Here is a 24,443-nt window from a genome sequence, read left to right as displayed (position 1 = left end):
AAAGTTTCCAAGAAGAAAACAATTTTCTGGAATAGAAATTTACTGAATGTTTAACTGTACAGAGAAGTTTTAATCATGTTTGCAAACTTTCGATGCAAACCAAGTCTCGCGATTCGCGAGATTTGGACGGTGGTCTCGTGTAGCGCGAGAGGTCAGCAGTTGCCAGGTAGTCAAGGCAAACAACCTGATCAGGTGTTGATAGGGATACCTTTACACTTAGTTTGTCGTCAAGATCTGTTGAATATTTAGACCTAAGGAACCATGGCGAATGTCAGGACCTACAGTCCGTCCGTTCGAGTTGGGAACTGGAACGAAGATCTCTGTCTTGAAGAGGTGGGTGGGTCTGTTCAACTTTGTCTGTTGTTGCCTTGTGGAATCACCTGTCTTATATCGTCATGATTCGGCGTCTTACTGAAAACTAGTTCACAACTTTCACCTCTAGATTTCTTATAGAAACTTACGTCGGTTAACTAAACCAACTGCAGTGTATCAGACAAATATGTCATTATAACTGTTGTAAAATGTATTTCCAAAAAGAGAGCGATGGTGATTTGTTATGATGTTTATGAATAAAGCTGATGATGGTTTGAGAATCAATTATGCAAATCTAATTGATATAAAGTTAGCAATAACAATGTGGTGACTGTTTTCTGTTCATATCAATTATTATCAAATACACACTAAATATTAACATCCGTGTCCATAATATCACCAGGGTCCATAGTATCGCCACCTTGAGAAATAGTGTGTTTTAAGATATTTTTACTGCAACATACTTTTGGTATGCACTCCTTCACACATCAATGTACATACCTAGGGTAATTGTTGCAGTAATGATATCTTTAAGCACACTATTTCTCAAGGTGGCAATATTATGGACCCTGGTTATATTATGGACACGGATGTTATATTTATAAGCCCATTTAAGACTCAAGAAAAACGTATCGTTCAGATTGTTTAATTTTCCTCACTTTTCAGGATACACTGAAAGACTTCCTGGACAAAAGAGACTCAGGAGACCTTCTAGTTCAGAAGACACACAACCTGCTTCAGAACACTCTTAGGAAGGTAAGCCACACTTCAACTATCAGGTAAAATATTAAAGTTTACGTAATTATAAGGACGTGTTATACGCTTAATTAATTACAAACTTATGAGCATTATACTCAGCTCTCGAATTTGTTGTTCCAATAGCTGGGTTTTGAATGAATTTTAAACTTTATATTTTGAAACCAAGCTGCGTGGTCAAATGTGTTTCTCATTTGTCATACGGTACTGGACAACACTATTTCCCCTTAGACATAATCTATTTTACTATACACTGTGAGAGTTAATTGTGTACCGAACAAAACCTTTTTTCCTAAAGCCTTGGTCACAACCCGCCGTACGTGCTTGTGTGTGCTGTCTACGTGCAAAAACGTAGGGCATCCGTGCGTTGTGAGTACCGCCTCTGTACGGGATCCTACGGATTCGGGAGCACGCAGACACGCTGTAGAAATTTAAGTACATGTAAAACTTTTAATGCGTGCGGTCTGCGGATTCACCATCCGTACGTGCGACGCGCGTGCCCTGTACAGCCTATGAGCGTACAACGCACGTTTTCAGAAAAAAATGTACGGACAAAAGCACATACGGCGGGTTGTGACTGAGGCTTAAGAGGGGTGAAAGAGGCTATTTACATCAGGGCCCATCACCCTTCACTTAACCATGACGGGGCCGACATCATCTACCAGATACCTTTGATACCAGTGTTGACGTCACACTTCAAAGAAGCCACGTGACAAGTTTCACTGGGTCAGTCTACTGAGGAAGACCAGAGTGACTGGTCGAAAGCTCTAAGGTGAGAGAACTTTGTGTCGAATCAAAAGTTTCAACTTTGAACGCTATTTCCCCAGGTTGACCTGTCTGTGACCACGGACGGGCTGCTGCACTTTGGCGACACGGTGATGATCGTGAACCCCGGGGCGGAGCGTAACGACGTGCGGGACATCCGCCAGCGGGACCTGACCGCGCTGTGCCTGAACATCAGCGAGTACAAGGCACACCTGGCTGCGCAGGTGGAGGCACCCTGTCCTGTCTCTGCCTCACGGATCATCAAACCCTGCATCAGGAATGCCTTTGTTATCACTAGGTGGGCACTTTTGATAATTATTGGAAGATATATATGTATGTACCATAAATAATTTCATCAGGTTGGTAAACGACTGAATAGCAAAGTTCTTTTTTTTACAACCATTTATTTTTCACTAGCCGACGTTTCGATGACCGTCTGTCATCTTCATCAGGGCAATTCTGACTGGTTAACAGAAAAAATAGCTTAAGTGCACTATGAACTATGTACTAAGTATGCACCAAGTAATTACATCTAGTGTCAGTGCACAGTAAACCAGTCAGAATTACCCTGATGAAGATGACAGACGGTCATCGAAACGTCGGCTCGGTTGTGATAAAAAGAACTTTGCTATTCATACATGTATGTAGTAAAATGCAAAGCAAACTTAAGCATCATAAATTGTCAGTCAAAGAAGTAAAGCTAATAGCTTTTGTTAAAAATGGCTTCACCTAATCTCCCACAGTTATCTAATCCCATAAGCTATCACAAGAGAGAACTCAGGTTAAGCCAACTGGCAACTTCAGTGTGCTAAAGGTTACATATGTTGAAACTTTGTACTAAGCCAGTCTAACTGACTAACGAAGCTGACTAAGCTTGAAAGTGCCATAGCACTGGTTACCAAACTTTTTTTTTAGCTGCCAACTTTAGTGCCAATTTTCTTTGGTCCTTTCCTTAATTTGCGGAGAGGGCAAAAGTGACTTGGCAGTTAAAATTAGGTTTGGAAACTTAAGGCAGCTTAAGTACTAGTATAGTAGGCTTGCTGGTGATACAAAATGTTGCTTTCTTCACAATTCACTGAATTGCAGAAGGCACCAATATGGTGAACACTCACTAATGTATTGTGCTATGGTACAGATACGCTCTTGATCTCTGTTAGTTTCTAAATTTGTATACATTCTACACTGGACAAAGTATATTCCTAAATGCAATATGAGCCGGCTTCTGTTTTCTTCTAATACTAAAACGTGACTCTTAATTTTCTATTTTCCCCACATCACCAGTGTTGATGGAAGCCCCCATGGACAGCCTCTCCGGTATGGACAGGACTTTGCACTCAGCACCACGGAGGGGTACGCTGGAAATGTGAGTCATGTAACAAGGAAGTCATCTTATGAAAAAACTTAAACTTTTCTTCAACTCAAAATTTGACTCTCCAGAAATTTTCGACTGAATCACTCAGTCTTCCTCAGCTATCTGACCCAAATGCTGTGGACACGTGATTTTTCCCACGTGTGACGTCAGCAAAGGGTCAAAGGTTGTCTGAAGTCGATATCGCCCCCCGTCCCGGTTGAGCGATGGTTGAAGTGCCCTGATGTATATGGCCTCTTTTTATGCCTCTCTTGAAGTAAATCCTGTTCGTATCCAAGATTCTGACCCCCTCCAGATCCACTGTGTGTCACACGTGGGAAAAATCACGTGTCCACAGCATTTGGGTCAGATAGCTGAGGAAGACTGAGCGAATCAGTCGAAACTTTCTGGTGAGTCAAATTTTGAGTTGGAGAAAAATTTAAGTTTTTTCATAATGTAATTTACCAACTCAGATGAACTTTCATGCTGAAGGAAGTCATCTTGTGATGAAAGGTTCATCTTATAAAGTATTCAGGCAGGGCTGAGGAATACTGGGTGCATGTGCACCCTCTAGTGCACCCAAGCTATTTCCTGTAGGTGCACCAGTGCACCCAAATATTTTCATAGGTTTACGACTATGTAAAAGTATAGTTACTGTAGTATCAACATATTCTTAACATGTAAGAGAAAAATAATAAAATCATTGTTGTGCTAGCTGTAATACTACCTTTCTTTAGAAATGAAACATTATTAGTTTTTTTTATGACATTCTACTTGATTCTATTTCATACATATGGTGCACCCAAAAAGTTTTTTGTGCATGTAATTGTTTAGGTTGGGTGCACCATTGCACCTATTCTCCAACATGAATTTTGAGCCCTGTTACTGTAAGGTATGACTGCTGTGTTCAGGTCTGGTTGAATATTACGTAAAAGATGACCATAGGATTTTTAGGATGTATTTTTAAGGAGGCCCTTTAGTGTTATCTTGACCCAAATGAGACTATCATCTATTATATTAGCTTTAAATAATTTAATTTTAGTTTAATTTAATTTAATTCAAAGTATATTCATTCAACATGACTGTACCCTGCAGGTGAACCATAATTGACCATTAATTGACAAGTATATATAGGAGTTAAACGTTAACATAAAAAGAACAATAATGATGATGAGTAGAAAAACTTTGCAGATAATTTCTATTTATCTCTCACGTTTCAGTATTCTAAACCAATGATTATCCCTTGAACCCCCAGCTGAAGCTCCACAGCGATCGCGTGTCGTTTCTGAAGTGTGCCAAGAAGTCTCGTCAGCAGGAGGTGTCCCTGGTCTCTGACCTGTCTCACTTCACCAGGTGGAAGACCATCGCGTTCGAGCCTCAACTCAGGATGGAGTACGAAGGACTGCCTGTACAGGTAGAGTTTGTTATGGCTTCACCACGTATATGTGGTGATAAGACATATTATAGTTTTTCCTCCATAATTAATACAAAAATTCTATGATTTCTTAATAGTGAATGATGGGAATGTCATACTTGGGACATCTGTAAGTTAATCAAAAGTTAACATCATGATGCATATATTATGTTAATGCAGAGGTCTTTTGCATAATTAAAGAAGAAATTTACATTTACATATCAAGCCCATATTTCATGGAGGTATGAGATCTCGGAACTCTTGTTCCTCATGTTTCTTCTCCTCTTCCTTCTCCTTCTCCTCCTGCCATTTCTTTAAATTGATTCAACTCCTTCATTTTTGGGCCAAATAACATGAAATTTGGCATGAAGGTAGAGTGGGCAAATACCCCCAGGCATTTTTTTTTAATTTTTGTGATACATGCTTTTAGAATATGGTTTTATTTGAGCTTTTCAACTGTTGTCACTTCATACTATAGTAAAATCAATGTAATGAATTGTTTTCCCTTGTGTTTCTCCTTCTTTCCCTGCCATGTCTTAAAATGTGGGAGCCATCCGCTACATTAATTTGCTCCAAAGCAAATGTTGGCCTTTCTAGTTGATAAAGGTTTAACTAAAGGTTTAAATGTGTAAATGAGTGATTGAGTGAGAAGAAATCAGTGTGTGTGATGTGTGCTCAGTGACACCTATTTTTTTAGCTTGTATCTTTCAGTTAAATTCACTTGAATCTTTTACTTTTGACTGCTTGCAAGCATTTCAGTCAGCCTTTTTTTTTTCTTTGGTATGCCAGCTTCGTACATTTGTATAACATCCGTGTCCATAATATCACCAGGGTCCATAATATTGCCACCTTGAGAAATAGTGTCCCTAAAGATATTTTTACTGCAACATACTTCTGGTATGCACTCCTTCACACATCAAATGTACATACAACCTAGGGTATGTTGCAGTAAAAATATCTTAAAGCACACTATTTCTCAAGGTGGCAAAATTATGGACCCTGGTGATATTATGGACACAGATGTTAACTCACTCACAGTCTACATATTCAAGATAATTTACTTTACATATCTGCTACACTTATTTTGTTGTTTTGCATAATGCATTGTGTTTAGTCAGCATTTTTGGTTACTTTTATTTTCCACCAGGCCAATGTAAAGCTTCTCATCACACACTGCAAGACCCACCAACACCTGAACATTGCACAAGACTATGTCACCAGGTAAGACAACAAACAGTGCTGAAATAAGACCATGTTGATTTGATTATATGGATGACATCCCCTGGGAACCCTAAAACTGATGCGAGCGTGTGAATAAAAAAAAAAAGTTTGGCCCCCTGAAAAGTTGCTTTCATTATGAAATATACATGGTTTTGAAGGTATGGTTTGGTGAATAATCTAGTCTTGAAATTTATTTCTTTGCATTTTCGTCTTTTTCATTTGATTTTGGCATTCTACGACATTCAGGTATCATTTTTCCAATTTTTTTTCAACTTCCGGTATATGTTTGCTCATTTTGCAACTGTTTTGTACATTTTACAGTACAGGTGAAACCTTTTTTTTGGATTGTACAAACTATGAGCTTAGCTTTGTATATTCAAGGCTAATCTAAGTAATCCATTCTCCATGCATGTGTGCCGTGTACAGAACTCCGTTTGGCTATGAGTATGAGGTGACGGCTCACATGGACCTGGACTCTCACCGCGCTGAGAAGGAAACTAACCACTGGGTCATCATCACTGGAACACCAACCGACGATGGAAGAACTATGTTTGACAAGTGAGTAGACCACAATTCTACACCCTTCTCTCTCTCTCTCTCTCTCTCTCTCTCTCTCTTTCTCTCTCTCTCTCTCTCTCCTTCTTTCTCTTTCTTTCTTTCTTTCTTTTTCTTTCTTTCTGTTTTTCTTTCTTTCTTCCTTCCTTCCTTCCTTTCTTTTTCTTTGGAGAAGTATGTTTGACAAGTGAGTTACTCCACAATTCTACACCCCTTCCTTTCTTTCTTTCTTTCTTTTCTTTTTCTTTCTTTCTTTCTTTCTTTCTTTCTCTCTCTCTCTTTCTCTTTTTCTCTTTCTTTCTTTTCTTTCTTTCTTTTTTTTCTTTCCTTCCTTCCTTCCTCCCTTCCTTCTTTCTTTCTCTCTCTCTTTCTCTCTCTCTCTATCTCTCTCTTTCTTTCTTTTTCTTTCTCTTTCTCTCTCTTTCTTTCTCTCTCTTTTTCTTTCTTTCTTTCTCTTTCCTCCATTCTTTCTTTCCTCCATTCCTTGCTTTTGTCTTTGACTCTTCCATCCTTCTCTCCTTTCTTTTTGTTTAAAATTAGTCCTTTCTCTTTTTCTCCCCGTCAATTTCCCCTATCTTTCTGCTTGTATAATCTGTCTTTTTCTGTTGCATTCCTGCATTCATTTTTCAATTTCTTTTTTCCCATTATAAATTTCACCTTAATTTTTACAATTATTATGACTTACACCGACTATCCTCCCCTCCAGACCACGCCCTGACCCCTCTGGTCTGACGGACCGTCCCATGGAGGGTACGGGGGAGATCAGGAACGCTGGACTGGACCCCTCGCAGACTGGACCTCCTCCCAAGACGGAGGAACGGCCCACCATGGAGGAGATGCTCCAACAGGTGGAACAGACAGCGAAGGGAGAGACAACTCCTCAGACTCAATAAACAATTCTTAGGCCACACCAATTTAATTCCTTGGTTAACGGATTCGCCCGCTTCATTTTTTTTCTAATTTGCAAATAAAAATAAAAATTCACAATCAACTGCAAAATGCTCATATTTTGCCCTGAACAGTTGAAAACAGTCCTTTTCTTCCTAGTTGTTACAGTTATTTCATCTTTCATTACAATGGTATCATTAAAAGTTCAAAATTCATTGTTGAAATTTTGAACCAGCCTGGTGTGTTGACTTTATGGCTCCTATCGTACCATTTTGGGCCATAATAGGATGCCTAGTCCTGTTTTTATTTTTATTTTTTTTTCGCCCGCCCGCTCCATTATTTTTCTAGAAAAATCTGTTAACCAAGAAATTAAATTAGTGTGGCCTTACAAAGAATTCCAATCTTACACTCTGACCCAGTCGGTCAAAAAATACCAAATATACATCAATACTGTCCAACATTCCATGTAAAAAGACTACTTTCCTGTATCATATATTAAGTAGGAATTTTTCTTGTTTGTATTCCACTCCAATTTGGAAATGCTTGATATTTCAAAACTATGACCATCAACAATTTTCATAAGGTAATATGGCACCATGATAGTTGCATGAGAGAGAGTTAAATTTTCTTGTGGAATGACATGTTGCACAGATTGTATTTGTAGGCATGTTCTTGCTAAAATATTGGCAAAAATATATTATTATACATTGTGACATGGAATTATACATACAACTCATTTCCTTTCAATCTACTACAAACATAGACATTGGAAAAAGTTAAGAAGTATTCAAATCTACCTTCTTCTTCAGTCAAATGTCCAAACATGTTGATTACCAATACAGTGAAAGAGAGAACACTTATTATAATTTCTAAACTTCTCACAGACACAGAGACAGTACTAGTCTCATTGGTTTAAGTGGACAAACTCAGAAAGTATTTTCAAAGGCCTCCAGTGTTATATCATACATGTCATGTAATAACAATCTATGCTTAATAATAGTTAAGTCAGGTATACATTGCTTTGAACTTCTCACATACAGTCTTCAACAGTGAATTGATTCATAGTACATAATAAGACAAAAAATGTAATGTCACAGATTTCTGAAAACTTCTCATGTCAAAAACTTCTCTGTTATTCTCCCAAGTGTTACATTGCCTAGAGCTGCTAACTATACCTCTGTACCTCTTTCATGAAAAAAATATCTTACCTCCTATATGGTATCAACCAAGTTATTGTGTTACATGTACTGTAGTATAGTCTGTATGGTATCTTTTTTTGGAAAAGTATGATGGCCAAAGTGAATTCAAATCTTCCACCATATTATTGTATGGTAGCATGACAATTGGGATGAGCTACAAGAAATGAAAAATAAGTTGAATTTGAATTTCTTATTTTTCAATTTTTTCTTATTTTTCAAGTTTTCTTATTTTTCAATTTTTTCTTATTTTTCAATTTTTTCTTATTTTTCAATTTTTTCTTATTTTTCAATTTTTTCTTATTTTTCAATTTTTCATTTTTCAACTTAAAAGTTGAAAAATGAAGCAGGTTTACAAACCAAAAACCACACTTTAAGAGGACAACATGTATTATAAGGTCTACTGATAATGGGGGTTGGTTCTCATGATTATGCAAACTGTATATAATATGTGCCAAGAACATTTTTACCTGTTTGTATGACAAGTAAAGAGAATTCAGTACACAAGAATACTGTAGTTTTTCAGATAGAGTTTGCTGTGTGCCATTTTCATATAGATTATAGATTTGTTACGAGCTTAAACAGTTGTGTGCTGCAATATTTTATTGCGTTTGTTCTCTAGCTGCACTCCCTCTAGATCTGTTGTATTTATGGCTTTCAAAATAAAATGTCTATCGGAACTGGCTTTTTTCAATGTTTCCATCTTTATTTACTTCAGTTAACATAGCAGAAATATCTACACCTTTTCAAAGCATGTGTTCCACGAACTCTTATTTATTCATTAAAAACTTTAAAAAGTTGTAAACATGAAACATACGTTTGTGACGTCAACTACATATAGCGTGCAGTCTAATCAGACTGATATCTCTATAAGGCCACAGCAAGTAATTTTTATGGATGACATCCGCGCGCGCATTGATTTTCGCCTGATTTTGGAAAAAAAAGCAAGAAATTTTGTTGCCCTTTGACGGTGGTCAACATGCCGAAAATGGAAAAAATGCCTTGCCTTGCCATACTGCAACGTGTATGGCAGATAAACATGAATAGAGGAGACAAGACAAGGCTCTGATTTATTGTTTTGGCTTTTACTTTGATGCGGTGATGTATTTTATTCCTTTTATACGTTCCCACGGAATCAAAACCATTTGTACAATGATTGAAAACTTTCCCTTTTCAAAGTTGTTTTAGTGACAAATGGATGTTGTGATAGTTGGCAGTAAAGTTGGCACTATATAGCTATCGTTTCTTGTTTAACAGGGTTCATGATGTCAAAATTTCAAAATATAGGAATCTTGTTTTTTTTTGGGGGGGGGGCCGTCTTGTTTTTTGTTCGCCCGCTCGCATTAGATTTGGAGTCTGCGGAGGATGTCATCCATAAAATTTACTTACTGTGGCCTAAACACATACTACTTACTGGGCATAATTGCACACAAAATAAAGACCACTGCACTATATGAAACACGATTTATAAGAAAGGGGTGGGGCTATGAGCTTGACAAAGGCGCAACTTATATAGTTGTCTTTTTAGACGTCTTTTTCCTATATAAAGTATCTTTCACCGAAGTAACGTATTCTAATGTTTGGTCCTGTGTACTGGGGAGGTAGAAAAATGAGAAGTTGAAGGTAAGGTGTATCTTATAGCTGATATTAGACACATGCCTATTTAAACACCAAGGTTAAGTTTTGCAGACATGATCAGCCAGTCCTTATAACAAACTGCGCATTTAGCGGGCTTGGGCATAAGAAAAAATTAATATCTCTTAATAGGATTTTAGTACCAGTAGTACACACTAAAACCATTACGGGTAAGACATACTCGAGGACACAGGCTTGAATAAATATTTAGGTAGGGTTAGAACGTTTAAAACAACAGATGGTCCGTTAACGTTCACGTCCCCTGTTCAACAGACTTACAAGGTACGGTACTGTGTTCAGTTTGTGTTTGTTACGAGTAACCCGGCCGGATATTTCTCCCCCTTTGAGTTGACATCGGTAGCCAGTTTTTGAAGTTAGACACCATCAGCGATCGAAGGTGAGACATACCCTGGAAGCCAGAACTCGTTTTTCGGGCCGCAAGAGCCCTTCGCCCGCAGGTGCAAATTACCGCTACGGGGGAGTCTAGCCCGGGGGTAGTTCTAGGGCCGGACAAACCCCTCGGGCTCAACTCCCCCGTAGCGGTAATTTAGATAGGCGGGCGAAGGGTTCTTGGCTGCCGAAGGAAAACGGCTAACGGCCCGATACTAGTTTGGCATCCAGGGTAGCTGTTCTCTTCTGTATATATGTTCACCAGTTAGTGATGTCTAGCACCAAGTCAGAGTTCACAGAACTGTGGTCTTAGATTCTGCATTGGTGTTTTCCACGCTCTGTTGGGCTCTTAGTCTCTTCAAGTCCGACTTGATGAAAGCTATAGACAAAACAGTAAAGACGCATTTATTGCAAGGTTATAGACTTTTGGTCAAAATCTTCGGGAGGGGAAAAATAGCATGAAAGGAATTCGAAGACATTTTGATGCTGCTGAGACTGATCGAGAACGTTAACGACAACGGGGAAAAGTAGAAACGTTGCAAACTCAGGGTTCGACAAGTTTTCAAAAATGCACTTGCCCGAGCCTGAAATATACATATTTCTATGTATTTTTAATACCAGCAAGGAAATTATCTTTTTGATATATTTTGGAGTTCATAATGTTGGATGCTTTATTTATCAAAATAAGGTGGTTTGACTTGCTCCAAACACCGTAGTGGCTCTACTTTGCATCCCAAAAACTGACTTGCCCATGCACCTGCCCGAACAGTACTTTTAAGTTCTGTAAATAACTTCATCAGGTTGGTAAATGAATGAATAGTTCTTTGGTCACAACCATTTATTTTTGACGAGCCGACGTTTTGATGACCGTCTGTCATCTTCATCAGGGTAATTCTGACTGGACGATAGATGTTACTTGGTGCATAGTTTAACATCTGGCGTCAGTGCATTTTTCCTACTGCACTGACGCCAGATGTTAAACTATGCACCAAGTAACATCTATCGTCCAGTCAGAATTACCCTGATGAAGATGACAGACGGTCATCAAAACGTCGGCTCGTCAAAAATAAATGGTTGTGATCAAAGAACTTTCCTATTCAGTACTTTTACTTGCTGAGGGCAAGTGGGCAATTGGACTTGTCCAACCCTGAAACTGGGCAAGGTGAGATCGGGAACCGCTCTTCCCTGGTCTGATATGTAGCCCCTGACCAAAGATTTTGCCCACTTTGCCCACAGAAAATCGAAGATGAATTTCATTTTATCATGGAATGCTCTAGATATGATGTTCTACGTGATATGCTATTCAAATATCTCACTTCAAATACGACAGATTTCAATAGACTTGTTGCTACAGATAGATTTGATTACATATTTAAATGCAACAGCCCACACAATGTAAAAATAGGTAGATACATAAGACTGTTTTGTTATTAGAAATAATACTGATTTGTTGTCACATGTACCAATAAATAACTCCACCTGATTGTAAACTTTTGATTATTTCTTTTTTACATATAAGTTGTTAAGTTTTATTCTATACCTACCTATTTTACTATGCTACTTATTGTTACCTATTTGCCATACAATGTACCCTGTACAATTGTCGTGCAATAAAGTTCTTATATGTACCTGTGACGACAACACCCAGGAAGAGAGTGACGCACAGACACAGGTTCCCTGCCAAAGTGCTCAGGTTGTTCACCAGGTATCCTGTGAACAGGGTCAGAGCGATGCCAAATGTCTGCAGGACGGGACAAAAGTACCATTGAACATTTATCGTCTGTTCTCTACCGTCTATTTCAATGAAAACGTTAATTTAATAAAACTAGAAAAATAACATTTGCAAAGCAAATGCATAATGTTTTCGTACCTTCGCATATGGTCTGCTCTGTTAATTCTTACTCAAACACAGCCACATATGGTGAAATGAGTCTAAAATCCCTCCTACTATAAAATTATGTAACCTGACACCAGTTACCATGGTGACAGACGTCTGGTTTCAGGTCATTGACCAGGTCAGAGGTCACTGTTTGGAGAAGAAGAAGAAACTGAGCAAAAACAATACGTTTTCAGGCTATTGACCAGGTCAGAGGAAACTGTTTGGAGAAGAAGAAGAAACTGAGAAAAAACAATATGTTTTCCTTCGGTAAACATAACAACACAAGAACACCACCGTGCGGTGTGAACTTGAATTGCACCTACCTGTGCAGAGGCGTTGAGCAGTCCTGATGACGTCCCCTCCGACTCAGGGTACGTGATCTCCGCCGCAAACTCAAACCCGAGCGGCAGGTAACCCGTCATAAAGAACCTGGGGAAGAATACACAATGTTTGTCATACAATTGTGAAAGACTTGGAAACTTCTGCAAACAAGACTGGCAATGAAAACATACATTGCCATGGCGACGGTGGTTGCTGTTAGGGTTATTGTTTGCATGGCACTGCCATCATTTCATGATTATGAGGAAGACTCGGTACCTGTTAAGCCTAGACAGTTACAGTGCACTCCTCCCCTGAGTGTATAGTGAACGAGCCCCGGGGTCACAGAAAGTAGGGCCATCCGGGGCAGAGAGGTCTTTCCAAGGGTTTTCAGGGCATAGATGTGGGTCAGAGAAATGCCTGTGGACATTCCGTTCCTGTGGACAAAATGCCTGTACCAACTAGAATTCTTGCAAACTGCACACAATACTGTACCATTAGGCTCCTCCCTGAGACGTCACCAAAAAAAATTAAAACAGATTGAATAATGATTGAAGTAGTATCAAGATAACCGGTTGATATTTCTTAGAGTTAATCACAATCTGCAGGTCAATACTAATGCAATTACTTTGGCAATTACTTTGGCAAAATTTGTTATTTACAGATCTGACTTACCCCAGTGCACCTGCAGTAACGAAAACGATCGCTAGGTAGCCGAGGTCCAGCGTGAATGTAAAGGCCGTCATACATAGGAAGGACAGGATGTACACGACAACAGTTGTACCCCTGGAGGAGAGTAAGGGTAAGTTGTGAGAACTTAGCCTGGTAACCAGTCTGATCGTGGTCGGGGCCGTAAGAGCTCTGTCCCGCCCGCCTCACATAGGTTTCCCGGTGGGTATTTCACGAGAGATTGATTGGCCTTATCGTGTTGGGGGAAACCAAATCCCCAAGCATACTGTCTCTTATTAGCGTAACTCTCCTACCGGGACGGTCTGTTGCACTGGGCGGGGGAAGCTATTAGAGCCCCCGAAGACACAACCTGCCTGAACACCCCAACACCCACAATCACGTAAGACTGGATACCAGGCTATGAGAACTAGGCGGAAAGAAGTTGTGCCTAGCCTTCATTACAGCACTGAAAGAGAGACGTTATTTGAAATAGTCAATTTAAAATGTTTCTTAGCTTTAGTCACCTTTCCATCCTACACAAGAAACGGCATTTCTATTATTAAGGCCTATCAACACACCCTAATCCAAAATTGCGGGATTTTCATGCTACACTGCACACAGAAAAAAATCAGAAAGGAATCAAACCCAGCAATAGCTATATCAGAAGTGGCATAAGTAGTATTGTCTCTAGAGCAAAGGATCTGCCAATTTTGCGATTTAGATAAGATTGAAGATGAGTATCATTTCGTAGTCGATTGTACGTTATATAGTAATGAGAGAGATTTCCTATATTCTTGTATAATAGATAAGTTCCCTAGCTTTGGACATTTAAATGAAAAAGAAAAATTCATATTTCTTATGAAACTTGACAAACCATGTATCATTAGTTCTATATGCTTCAACATCTATAACTGCGTCAAGTAGCGAGAAGAAGTCGAACAATGTAAATAGTACATCACATTAGTATGTATAGTTTAAGTATCATTGCTGTATCCTTTTTCCTTGTCTATTCATGTCCTGTACTTAGCTTGTTAGATCACAAACGTACAATAAAGGTCTTTCATTCATTTTTTCTGGTCATTTTTCTGTTCACTATCATTCTATCATGTCCTATGTCCTTGCAATTAGCCCTCGGGCATGAATTTGCAATACATTTTTATATATCCTTAAAATAAACTTTCCTTTTTACCCTCCATGAAATGGTGATGTTGTTGTTGTATATCTAAAGATCCGTTGGACAGAACGGGGTGATATTTGACAGGTGGGTAAGTGGGGTGAAATGAATTGTGTAGGTCGACTTTGGACCCCTGATGATTGACATTGGTACTGCAGTAGGAATGTTCAAAAATACTTTTGGTGCCGAACGGTCTGTGATGACAAATAGAAGACAAAAAATACACCAAAAATAACAAAACCACAAACTATTTCATAGAGGGATGATGTCTTCAACTTCTTATATTTTTAAGTCTTGAGCAAGGGACATTGAGAAAGGGGGAGTGGTTTGGTAGAGTTGAATGCATGTAGAACAAATAAAATCTGAGATTTTATACCCCCGGGCTTTTTATTGCATATTTGTATATAGGATTTTAAACAAAGAATTTGTCGAGATCGGACACCCCTCTGTGTGAGGGGTCATATACGTGGACCAGACCGAAAATAGCTTAAATACGCCAAAGGTCAACGGTCGCGACCACTGTCACGCTCAAAGGGGTGTTTTGGGGCCACCAAAAGGCACCATTTTCACGCCCGAAAACACATATACAATAAAAGCAAAAGAACGTGCATCATCTGCAGCCCAATAGCAAAACATATACCGAGTCTCAAAAGAATCCGTCCACCCAAACGCGAGAAACAGCTGCGAACATGAAAATCTAAATCTCTCACAAAACCCTTCCGCGGAAGGCTATCTCCTCCCCCGGAGGTAAAAATCAGTTAGCAGTTATAATTACTTGAAAGTCCGAGTCCTGTCCAGCCAGATGCCGCACAGCACGGACCCCAGCAGGCCGGTCAACACGATGGTCAGTCCGATCCGACCAACATTCACCTCCTCCCCCTGCAATGTATAAAGTTTCTTTTGCTTTTAGTCAATTTTGTTTTGCTTCTTTGCTTGCTTGCTTCAAGTTCAACGCCTTTACTTTGATTTAAACTGTATTTTACATTCTGCAAAGCTCATGGCCTTATGAGAATTCTAATTTCGTTATGTTTGGAGATTTTTGTTATGTTGCACTAAGGGCATTAAGTCATAACCGTAGCGCCACCTACCGGATACTTGGAGAGCACCACCTGATTCAGCAGTGTGGAAATGGCGTAGAAGGACCCCGTGTTGATACCTGCAAAAAAAAAGACGACGTTATTTCTTGTTTTCTTGACATAGAAATATCCCAACACTTTTCATGACATAGAATTAGTCAACCTATTTAGTTTATGAGGGTTCCCATATACAGGGGTGAGTATACAATGCAATTTTACGGAATACTGTGCAATTGTACGCCAGAGTATACAGTGTAATTTTACGGAATACAGTGCAATTGTACGCCAGAGTAAGCAGTGCAATTTTACGGAATACAGTACAATCGTATTAGTATACAGTGCAATTGTACGAAATACAGTGCAATTTTACGGAATACAGTGCAATCGTACTAGTATACAGTGCAATTTTACTAGTAATTTTACTAGTACTGTATATTCTGGCACAGGCCCTGATATAGCTTGCTCAATATAGAGGGAGAGGGTACGTATGTATGGGAAACCCAATACTTTGGTCTCAATTGCACCAGTGTAAGATACCCTTACCATAGGTGATGACCAGAAGGACGAAAGGAACGCTCTTCATCAGTCTCTTGATGGAGCCGAGGTAAGAATATTCCGCGTCGGTCTCAGCGATGGTGGCCTGGGCGGGGCTGGGGGGAATGGGCGGCTTCTCTCTGAAAACTGGACATTTCGTCATGGTGTTAACAAACACCATGTTAACAAACACTATGTAAATATTGCACATTTAGGAATGCATCTGCAGAAGCGACACCTGTATACTGTGCTGCAGTGCAATGTGAACCAGTCAGAATTGCCCTGAGGAAGGTGACAGACGGTCACCGAAACGTCAGCTGAATAAAAGACTTGGTTGTGTATACTCTGTATATAATATCCAAGGCTACATATAACGACCAAGGTTGGCTGAAGTTCGGGAGCAGTCTGATCAGGTCTAGGCCGCGACCTACCTTCCTATTTAATACGAATCGAATTTGAGTTAAACTTGAGTCAAATGTCACTGCCAACTACGACCCTACCTACTCCCAAACACTAGGAAACCACCAACTACTGCCGAACACCCGAATGTTGACGTTGTTTGGTGTTCGGGAGGCCATACGTGCCTATGTGTAACATGAGTTTAGGAATTCAAAGAAGATATACTGTTTCAGTGCCTATAGCTAGCTAGCAGTAATTCGTAGCCTCACTTTGACTGACCAAATTCGTTAAAAAGGTTATATTCTAACACTGATGGCATCATGACAATCATATCAACAACCTGAGTAAACAAAGGTTGAAAAAAGTTCTATATTGTTTGTTCTCTTTTGATAAAAATTATATTTGAAACATCAATAATACAGGTATTAGTATTCTGTGTGCAAAAGTCACAATTTGCCCGAAATGGTGTATGCAAAGCAAAAAGGCCTTTCCTGCAAAGACCACTTGGCCGAAAATTACCCCAAAACCAATTCCCTGGGGAATGCGTTCGTGAAATTTTTCAAATCTTTTAAAGTGATCCTAATACTATGAAAAGCAGAGTTGTGACTCCTGCCGTGCCGAACATCATGACGTTCATGCCCCGCTCCACCACCGCGATGTCAGCGGCGTTCGGCACCAACACGGGCGGGATCAGGAATCCCAGCGCCACGCCGACCTGCAAAATACTACTGTGGGTCACCGTTTCTTCTGTCATTCTATTGTTAGGCCACACCAAGTAAATTTTATAGATGACGTCCGCGCGCGCATTGATTTTGGCCTGTTCCTAGAAAAAAAACAACAAGAAATTCTGCTTCCTGCAACTATGACCAAAGAGTCACGACAATGCCGAAAATCGTCAGATTGACGTGAAACCCGTAACGCGAAAACAGGACGGAACGACAACTGCTGTTCCACCCGATTTAGTGCTGTTTTGATGATGAATAAAAGACTTCTTGCTTGTTGCACTGTGTTTCCTCATTCAATTTGTGTCCTAACATTTGTCGTCTCTTAGTATATTTCTGATCTAGGCATCTTGTTTTTTAGGGCCCTTCTTGTTTTTTTTTCGTCCTCTCGCATTAGATTTAGGGTCTCCAAAGGACGTCATCCATAAGATTTACTTGGTGTGGCCTTATCGCATACAATAAATTGTTTATTGCAAATTCTTGCCCGGGAGCTAATTCCAAGAACATAAAAAACATAACAACAGACAATTAGTACATATAGAACTACTGATAACTACTAAGAAACTACTGGTAAAAACTACTGGGTTTGACTTCTTTTTTGAAGACAGAGGAAGACAAAAGATCCCACTTTTTCTGTAATTTGTGGGTTGTCGGGTGTTAGTTTTCGGATAGTAGAGGATAGTAGTTTTCTTTTCATTTGTATACGAGTATGTGTGAAAGTTTGGGGAGAATTTGGAAGCTACGTCAAAGAGTTCATTTCGTTCATTGCTATAGAGGGTACAATTTGAATGAGTTTCGTCTTCCACCGTATTCAACGTACAATGTTTGCAAATTCGTTCATACACTTGGAGCTTCTTGTACCGCCCTCTCTCAATTTCGAGAGGGTGTGCACTATTTTATCCACTCGGCCAAATGACCATCTATGGTGACCAGACAATCGTCAGAAGGTTATGTGTTAAGGTACACCATACATGGGGTTGCTGGTTTTGTAATCGGTTATAACTTGGGGTGTGATGTATGTATCTTTATGATATTTGGTAGGTAGGATGAGGTCGGGAAAAGGAAGGTGGAGGTAAATTTTGGGTACTCTAGCGGTTTAGTAAGGTACTGCAGCGGGGTACAGGGGATGATATCTCATGCTGTGGACATGCTATGGTCTTGATTTTTGAGTGGGACATAGATGCTTGGGCAGTAAGTATCTGTTGTGGTTTTCAGCGAAATAGCTGCTTTTCTGGAGCTGCTGTGGTCATCTTTATGACGGAATGTGATTAAAGGGGATAACTTTTCAAGTTGTAAATGTTTCTTTACAGTTTTTTGTAGGTAGCTTGTAGTGTGGAAAAAGAAGGTTAAGTTCTAGTGGCTTTTTAAGGTATTGTAGCGGCACTTTTTTGGTTTGAATTATTGAGTTATTTAAACAGAAATATAAAAATGACTTGCTGTTCGGCAAATCATTCTTTGATATGTAAATGCCTCTCTTGTGCAATTTGTATATGAAATAGTTTAATGTAATGTTGAAATGTACAGTACTAATGTGAATTACCAAAATTTGAATTTCACTAATGCTAAATGTATGTAATATCGTGTAAATATTTCTATTGTGTAACTCTATTAACCCATCTTGACTCCAAGATTGTGCAGTCGTTAATGTTTTAAAAACAGGATGTACATCTTTGAACGTAATTCAGCTTTATGCTGCAATGTTCTTGATTTTAGCAATAAACCATTTTTTATTGGTTGATTGGTTGATTGGTTAATTGGTTGATTGATTGATATCTGCCAGACCTGGTTTCCAAAGACGCCTATAGCCGTCGCCGTGGACACCTCCCTGGGCCCGAACCACACGGCGGCCACGCGCGCCGGCATCCCGAGGATGAAGATCTGCGCCACGGAGCAGACCGTCTGGGCGAACATGGTCACCGCGAACCGCTCCCGGCCCACCCCGGCCACCTTCAGCCACGCCCCGATACAGTTCAGGGACGACCCGAGCAGACCAACCACGCGGAGACCGTACCTGCTCGTGAAATTAAAATCGAAAGGAGGAGACAATTGACAATTCCTAATCATTCTAAATCGCTTCACATACGTGATCATTGCACGGTCATTTTGGTAAATCTATCAGTCGATCAATTAGTATAGTTTAATTTTTAAAATGTTATATATACATGTTTAAAGTTAAAACTTTTGGTCCAACACATCAGGGCCCATCACCCTTCATTGAACCGCGACGGGGGCCGACATCGTCTACCAGATACCTTTGACCCAGTGTTGACGTCACACTTCAAAGAAGCCACGTGACAAGCTTCACTAGGTCAGTCTACTGAGGAAGACCAGAGTGACTGGTCGAAAGCTCTAGGTGAGAGAATTTTTTTTTTTGTGTTGGAACAAAAGTTTATTTTAACTTGACATGTAACTACCAACACAGATGAACTTTCATGATGTTATATATACATGTAGCTTTAACTCATCGCAACTACTAAACCGACTGAGGCAAACTGTCTAAGTTCGCCATCGAAAGGACGGTATCAGACCGTTAACTATGGCCACTTCGCGATGCCAAGCTATTCTCTACCATGCAGACTGGTGGGTGCCGGTTGCCGAAAAAAAACGTGGTAGACACTGGCCAGAGAAGTTATCAGAGCCATTGAATTTCCAACACTAGGATAATTTCATAGACTCCAATGGCCAGCCTACTCTTCTGATAAAACATCCCCGCCCGCTTATTTTGACCAATTTCTCACATTTTCCCCATCGGCCAAGAGGACTGACAGAGACTGGTGACGGGCCCGTGTTGTCTTTGTTTTCATCTATACGCAAAAATAAAGTAATAGATAAAACCGTACCTATCCAGTGTCCATGTGGCGGGAAAGATGAGCGGGATGTACGCCAACATGTACACCATGGACAGCCAATCCACGGCCAGGATACTCACGTTATAGTACCTGTTAACGATAACAGCTTTAGTTGGCTTGAGGCCACAGCAAATAATTTATGGATGACATCAGCGCGCGCATTATTTTTCGCCTGATTTTGGAAAAAAAAAATTAAAACAAGAAGCCATAGGTGACAATCCTCCGTGAAGTTTTATATTTTGCAACAAAAATAATCCCAAGCGTCAACGCCAGACCCACTGTGCAGACATAAGGCAACGGTTAATACAATGAGGGCACGTCACAACCACAAAACATAAAAAGACCTAAATCCATTACTGCTCTCAGGGCGTGTAAAGATACTGTGCTTCAAGTTCGAAGTTCATTTTAATTACACACACACAATCATTGCATTCACATAAAGATCGGAGTATCATGGCCGTGTCACTAGTAACAAAGACAGCCCCACCGTCTTACCGTGCCTGTTACTTATTAAGCGCGACTGGCAAATTCCAGCAACAGTTCCGGCCAGCACCGCGAGTGTTACTGCCGTGGCACCACTTATCGGCCCCTCACATCTGCCTGAAGCTCCACCCCCCCCCCACCGCTATTCCAAACAACGGGTTTTTCTGGACCATTCCAATTTGCCTCATAATTGTAGGGGTGCACTGTTTTGCCCTTTGACGGTGGTCAATATGCCGAAAATGGGCAAATATGTTGCAAAGGCCTATCGGTTCAGAGACCATCAGGGATCCAGTAAACTTGAGGCGCAATGGTTTGTGTTTGATAGCAAATGTTAACACTGACATGATCCATCCAACCCAGATAGTAGCTGCCCATGATGGTACGGCTAGCCGTTTTGCTAGAATTTCTATAATTGAGGTCTCTGCACAAGGACAGGTAATATTGTTGAATACAAGAATAAAAGATCCGTTTGGTTGTGGTATAATGTTTTGTCACCTCAATTCTTGTTTATCAAGGCTTATGACCTCAAAATTTGAAAATGAAAGAACCTTTTTTGCCAGCTGCCTCATGACAAACTTACTCACTCATTTTAACAATCACCTCCATCAACAATAACCAAAACACCATTATCATCACCAACATAAAAGAGAATGACGTCGCCGAGGCGTTTTTAAACGCCACCTTGTTTTAGCTTTCCCCCCGTCCAGCTCAACAGACCGCCCTGTAGGAGTGTTACGCAACATCGTGCACAAGAAAAGGCTTGGGTTGGAGAACTTGAAGTTCTTTGTTGATTATTTGACTTAGAGAAACATCACAGTAGCGTGCGTAGTCCAGTGGTTAGCGACCCTGCCTCTGGATCGAAAGTATACTATTCACACTGCGTAATCACTGGATCATCCTTAATGAGTTATGGAGCAGTGCCTACGTCGCTCCTCTCTTCCGTCTATCCCATCTCATATCCACCTTTTCCTGTCACCTCTTTACTCAAAACCCCATACTCATTCCCACACTAATATCTCCTCTATACCACAAGGCGTATTCTCCTTTAAACAGACCGTCTCAGATATCCTATGTCAAACATGAGGCGATAGATCCCATTGTACTGTTCATCTTTCTTTCGACCGAATGGACTGAGGCCAACCTCTTTCTTCAGGATCTTAATATTCCCAAATGTTGTGCGCTGTCTGACAAAGATGCATTTGCTATGGGTTGGTTCCCATAATACTACTTCGCATGCCATCGGCTCGGCCTGAGTGTTCCCCGTAGTATCCATCGAGCCCAGTACTTCTTATCCTTATCTTATCCGGCCGACCGTGGAGTCTCTATAATAACCTGAGTTCCTCCCATGATTCTCCCGTACCACGTTCAGCGCTCTCCTTAACATTCGAGTACCTAAGCACTTTCGTGTGCTAATCTCGCGACCATACATCAGTACATACCCGACCATAGCTGTGAAAATCTTCCCTTGAGTGTTGGAGTCGTATACCCTTGCCATTCTACGCAAAACTTTCCAGATATGCGTCTGTTTCACAATGATATCTCGAGCTGCTGAAACCATTCACTTTCCTTCTTCAAATTACCCCAAACTGTGCACCCTCTAGAACAACTACCTCGTTGTCTTCCAAATCGGAAGGTATTGGTTTATCTTTACCGTGCACTGCAGGTCAAACCTCTAACGCAGATGGAAGAGTAATACGAGTCCTTTCTGATATGTCAGGAACCGGCTCTAGGTCACCCGCATAGTCTACCCCCACTCTTGTTGTTAACTCTCTTTGGAGCAATCCCAACTGCTCCCTTTTCCCGTTGATGATAATTTCAATACGATAACAGGAAAGTATCATCGTATCGCTCTGCGGCACACTTGCCGATATTTGAAAGGACTTGATGTTCCTGGGCCCTGACCCCGGTCTATGCCCACAAGGTGCTACGTATACCCTTGACGACACCTGCATATATACCTTCACCGCCTACCCCACATTGAAACCAAACTGCGGGTTTCCCTGACTACCATACTGGTTTGCTTTCGCAAGTAGTGTCGGGTTACAATCCTTACAAACCACCCTAACTTAATCATCCTTCTGCCCTCTGTTTCGGCCGCATGACTCGGAGAGATAGCACACCCCTTGAACATTTTTCCTTCTCTAAGCTTCAGTTTCCACCGGAACTTCAGGAAAGCGTTACCCATTGCAAAGGGGTTGCCTGGAACCTTTGTCCCTCCCGTAACACATAACTGACCACCGAAACCTCCTCAAGATTGCTCGGGAATTGCTCCGTGAGGGAGACATGACCACTTAAAATCTTTCTCGTACAAGCCTTTCGTCCAACCTATTTTCCTAACCTAAAGTATCTATACCTCCCCATTCTTAATCTGCCCCACGTGCTTGATTCAAGCTTGGAGCTCTTGATCGCAATTTGAGTACAACAGTCGCTTTTCCCTGCCTAAACCTGTGATTGTCACCCCGAAAAGAAGACTACTTCGATTGAGTCCTGTCTGATCCTCTGCCCATGTACATATGTACACCTCTCTCGCCGATCTTTCCTTTGTCACGTGGAACTTGTACGAGTGATCACCGAGGCCAGGATTTCCGGTCTCACGGTACCAGACCCATAGATTACCTTCTGAAAAGATTTTGCTCCAACCTCGTCTTTGTCCACACACGTCCTTTCACACGATGAATGACTCGTTCTTCAGCTGTTTAAGATGTTCTCACTTTATACTAGATTCGAGCGCCACCGTTTTCTTCTCTACACTCCCTGGGTCTCGAATGCATATTTTCACCTACTGACAGCAAACAAAAGTGACTGCGGGTCGTTCATTTCCACTTGAGCACTTAATGACTCCTTGTTAGCTTTGGAACAATCCTCCAAGTCAATGATTGGCGACTCCTTCTTTGCTCTATTACCGTAGAGTCGACGTTAACGTTGACCAATGGCCTTGTTACATTCCCCATGACCTTTGACACGGCTCGGCTTCCTTCAATAACGCCCTGTCCCGATCTGATAATTCTCTATCCGGTCGACAGGAATATCACCAGTAAAATTCACTGAGAACTAGTTCACTGGGAACTTCAACCTTCCCAATCCGTCACAGTTTACAGATGTAGCATCGTTGCATACTCCCTTATCTAAACGTAGTTCCCGTACCTTGTTACCATGTATTATCCAAGACACTCGGTGCACTTTGTTCTCGAAATCAGCGGCTGCATGGGAAACCCACTGCACCAATTTATTCTGACACCTTTATTAAACCACCCTTTGGTCGTGCCATTTCCACCCTAAAACAATCCCCTCACTAATTCCCGTTAAAATACGGTGTGGGAGACGGGCGCATCTGAGAATGACGTTGCTGGTCACTTAACTTGCCTCTCTATGAGTGCTTGGACTAGCATGTGTCAACCACTCCCTTGAGGAAATTCAGCAAAATTACACCTGCACGACTTAACTTCTATAAAGCTTGCCGTGTGCACGTGCCTTCATACTCGGTCACCCTTCGGTGTGTGCTCGCACTAACAGGTGCTAACGAAATTTCAATCATCTAGAGCTCGCTCGAACCACTACATAGTGGACATCGTCTAAGTGACTCTAACCAACATCGACTCGCCTTAAGACCTGCATGAAGTTCATATCCTGCGTGTTTCCCCTCAAGTGGCCACATCTCCTACTACTTACACTGACGTGCACTATCCTGGGTTCTGAACCTCTCGTGAAGTGTGTTACCAATCTGTGTCCCCAGTCTATGTTCGTGCTGAACGTGTTAAAGAACACCAACTGGTCATGAGACAATGATGACCATTACGCACACAAACGTAATCTTTGTAATGGTCGAGAGATGCGTTGACGCTCATCTGTCCCCCAGTAAG

At 40.8% G+C, this 24,443-nt stretch overlaps 2 protein-coding genes across 2 annotated transcripts in view; one reads left to right on the top strand and one right to left on the bottom strand.

Annotated features, from left to right (window-relative positions):
• Positions 1–131: 131 nt before the first annotated feature.
• On the top strand, positions 132–7,306 carry LOC109462462 (cilia- and flagella-associated protein 161-like). The gene is made up of 8 exons (XM_019759017.1): positions 132–333; positions 979–1,068; positions 1,896–2,131; positions 3,115–3,196; positions 4,437–4,595; positions 5,743–5,816; positions 6,243–6,374; positions 7,078–7,306. Exons 1-8 carry the CDS (start codon positions 262–264, stop codon positions 7,262–7,264), a joined length of 1,032 nt encoding a protein of 343 aa, XP_019614576.1. The 5' UTR covers positions 132–261; the 3' UTR covers positions 7,265–7,306.
• A 3,467-nt stretch (positions 7,307–10,773) lies between these two features.
• LOC109462452 (feline leukemia virus subgroup C receptor-related protein 1-like) overlaps positions 10,774–24,443 on the bottom strand; it is a 20,695-nt gene continuing 7,025 nt past the window's right edge. Inside the window, exons 2-12 of the mRNA XM_019759008.1 lie at positions 20,092–20,190; positions 19,034–19,262; positions 17,116–17,244; positions 16,499–16,517; positions 16,140–16,277; positions 15,609–15,676; positions 15,296–15,399; positions 13,353–13,463; positions 12,683–12,788; positions 12,110–12,221; positions 10,774–10,859 (exon numbers count right to left, since the gene is read on the bottom strand). Of these exons, the coding sequence (XP_019614567.1) occupies positions 10,774–10,859; positions 12,110–12,221; positions 12,683–12,788; positions 13,353–13,463; positions 15,296–15,399; positions 15,609–15,676; positions 16,140–16,277; positions 16,499–16,517; positions 17,116–17,244; positions 19,034–19,262; positions 20,092–20,190 (1,201 nt within the window). The remainder of the gene's footprint in view (positions 10,860–12,109; positions 12,222–12,682; positions 12,789–13,352; positions 13,464–15,295; positions 15,400–15,608; positions 15,677–16,139; positions 16,278–16,498; positions 16,518–17,115; positions 17,245–19,033; positions 19,263–20,091; positions 20,191–24,443) is intronic.

The sequence above is a fragment of the Branchiostoma belcheri genome, unplaced genomic scaffold (genome assembly GCF_001625305.1).
Source record: "Branchiostoma belcheri isolate BF01 breed outbred unplaced genomic scaffold, Haploidv18h27 scaffold117, whole genome shotgun sequence".
Lineage (NCBI taxonomy): Eukaryota > Metazoa > Chordata > Leptocardii > Amphioxiformes > Branchiostomatidae > Branchiostoma > Branchiostoma belcheri.
Note: the sequence above shows the minus strand (reverse complement) of the source record. Positions and strands in the feature narration are given on the sequence as shown.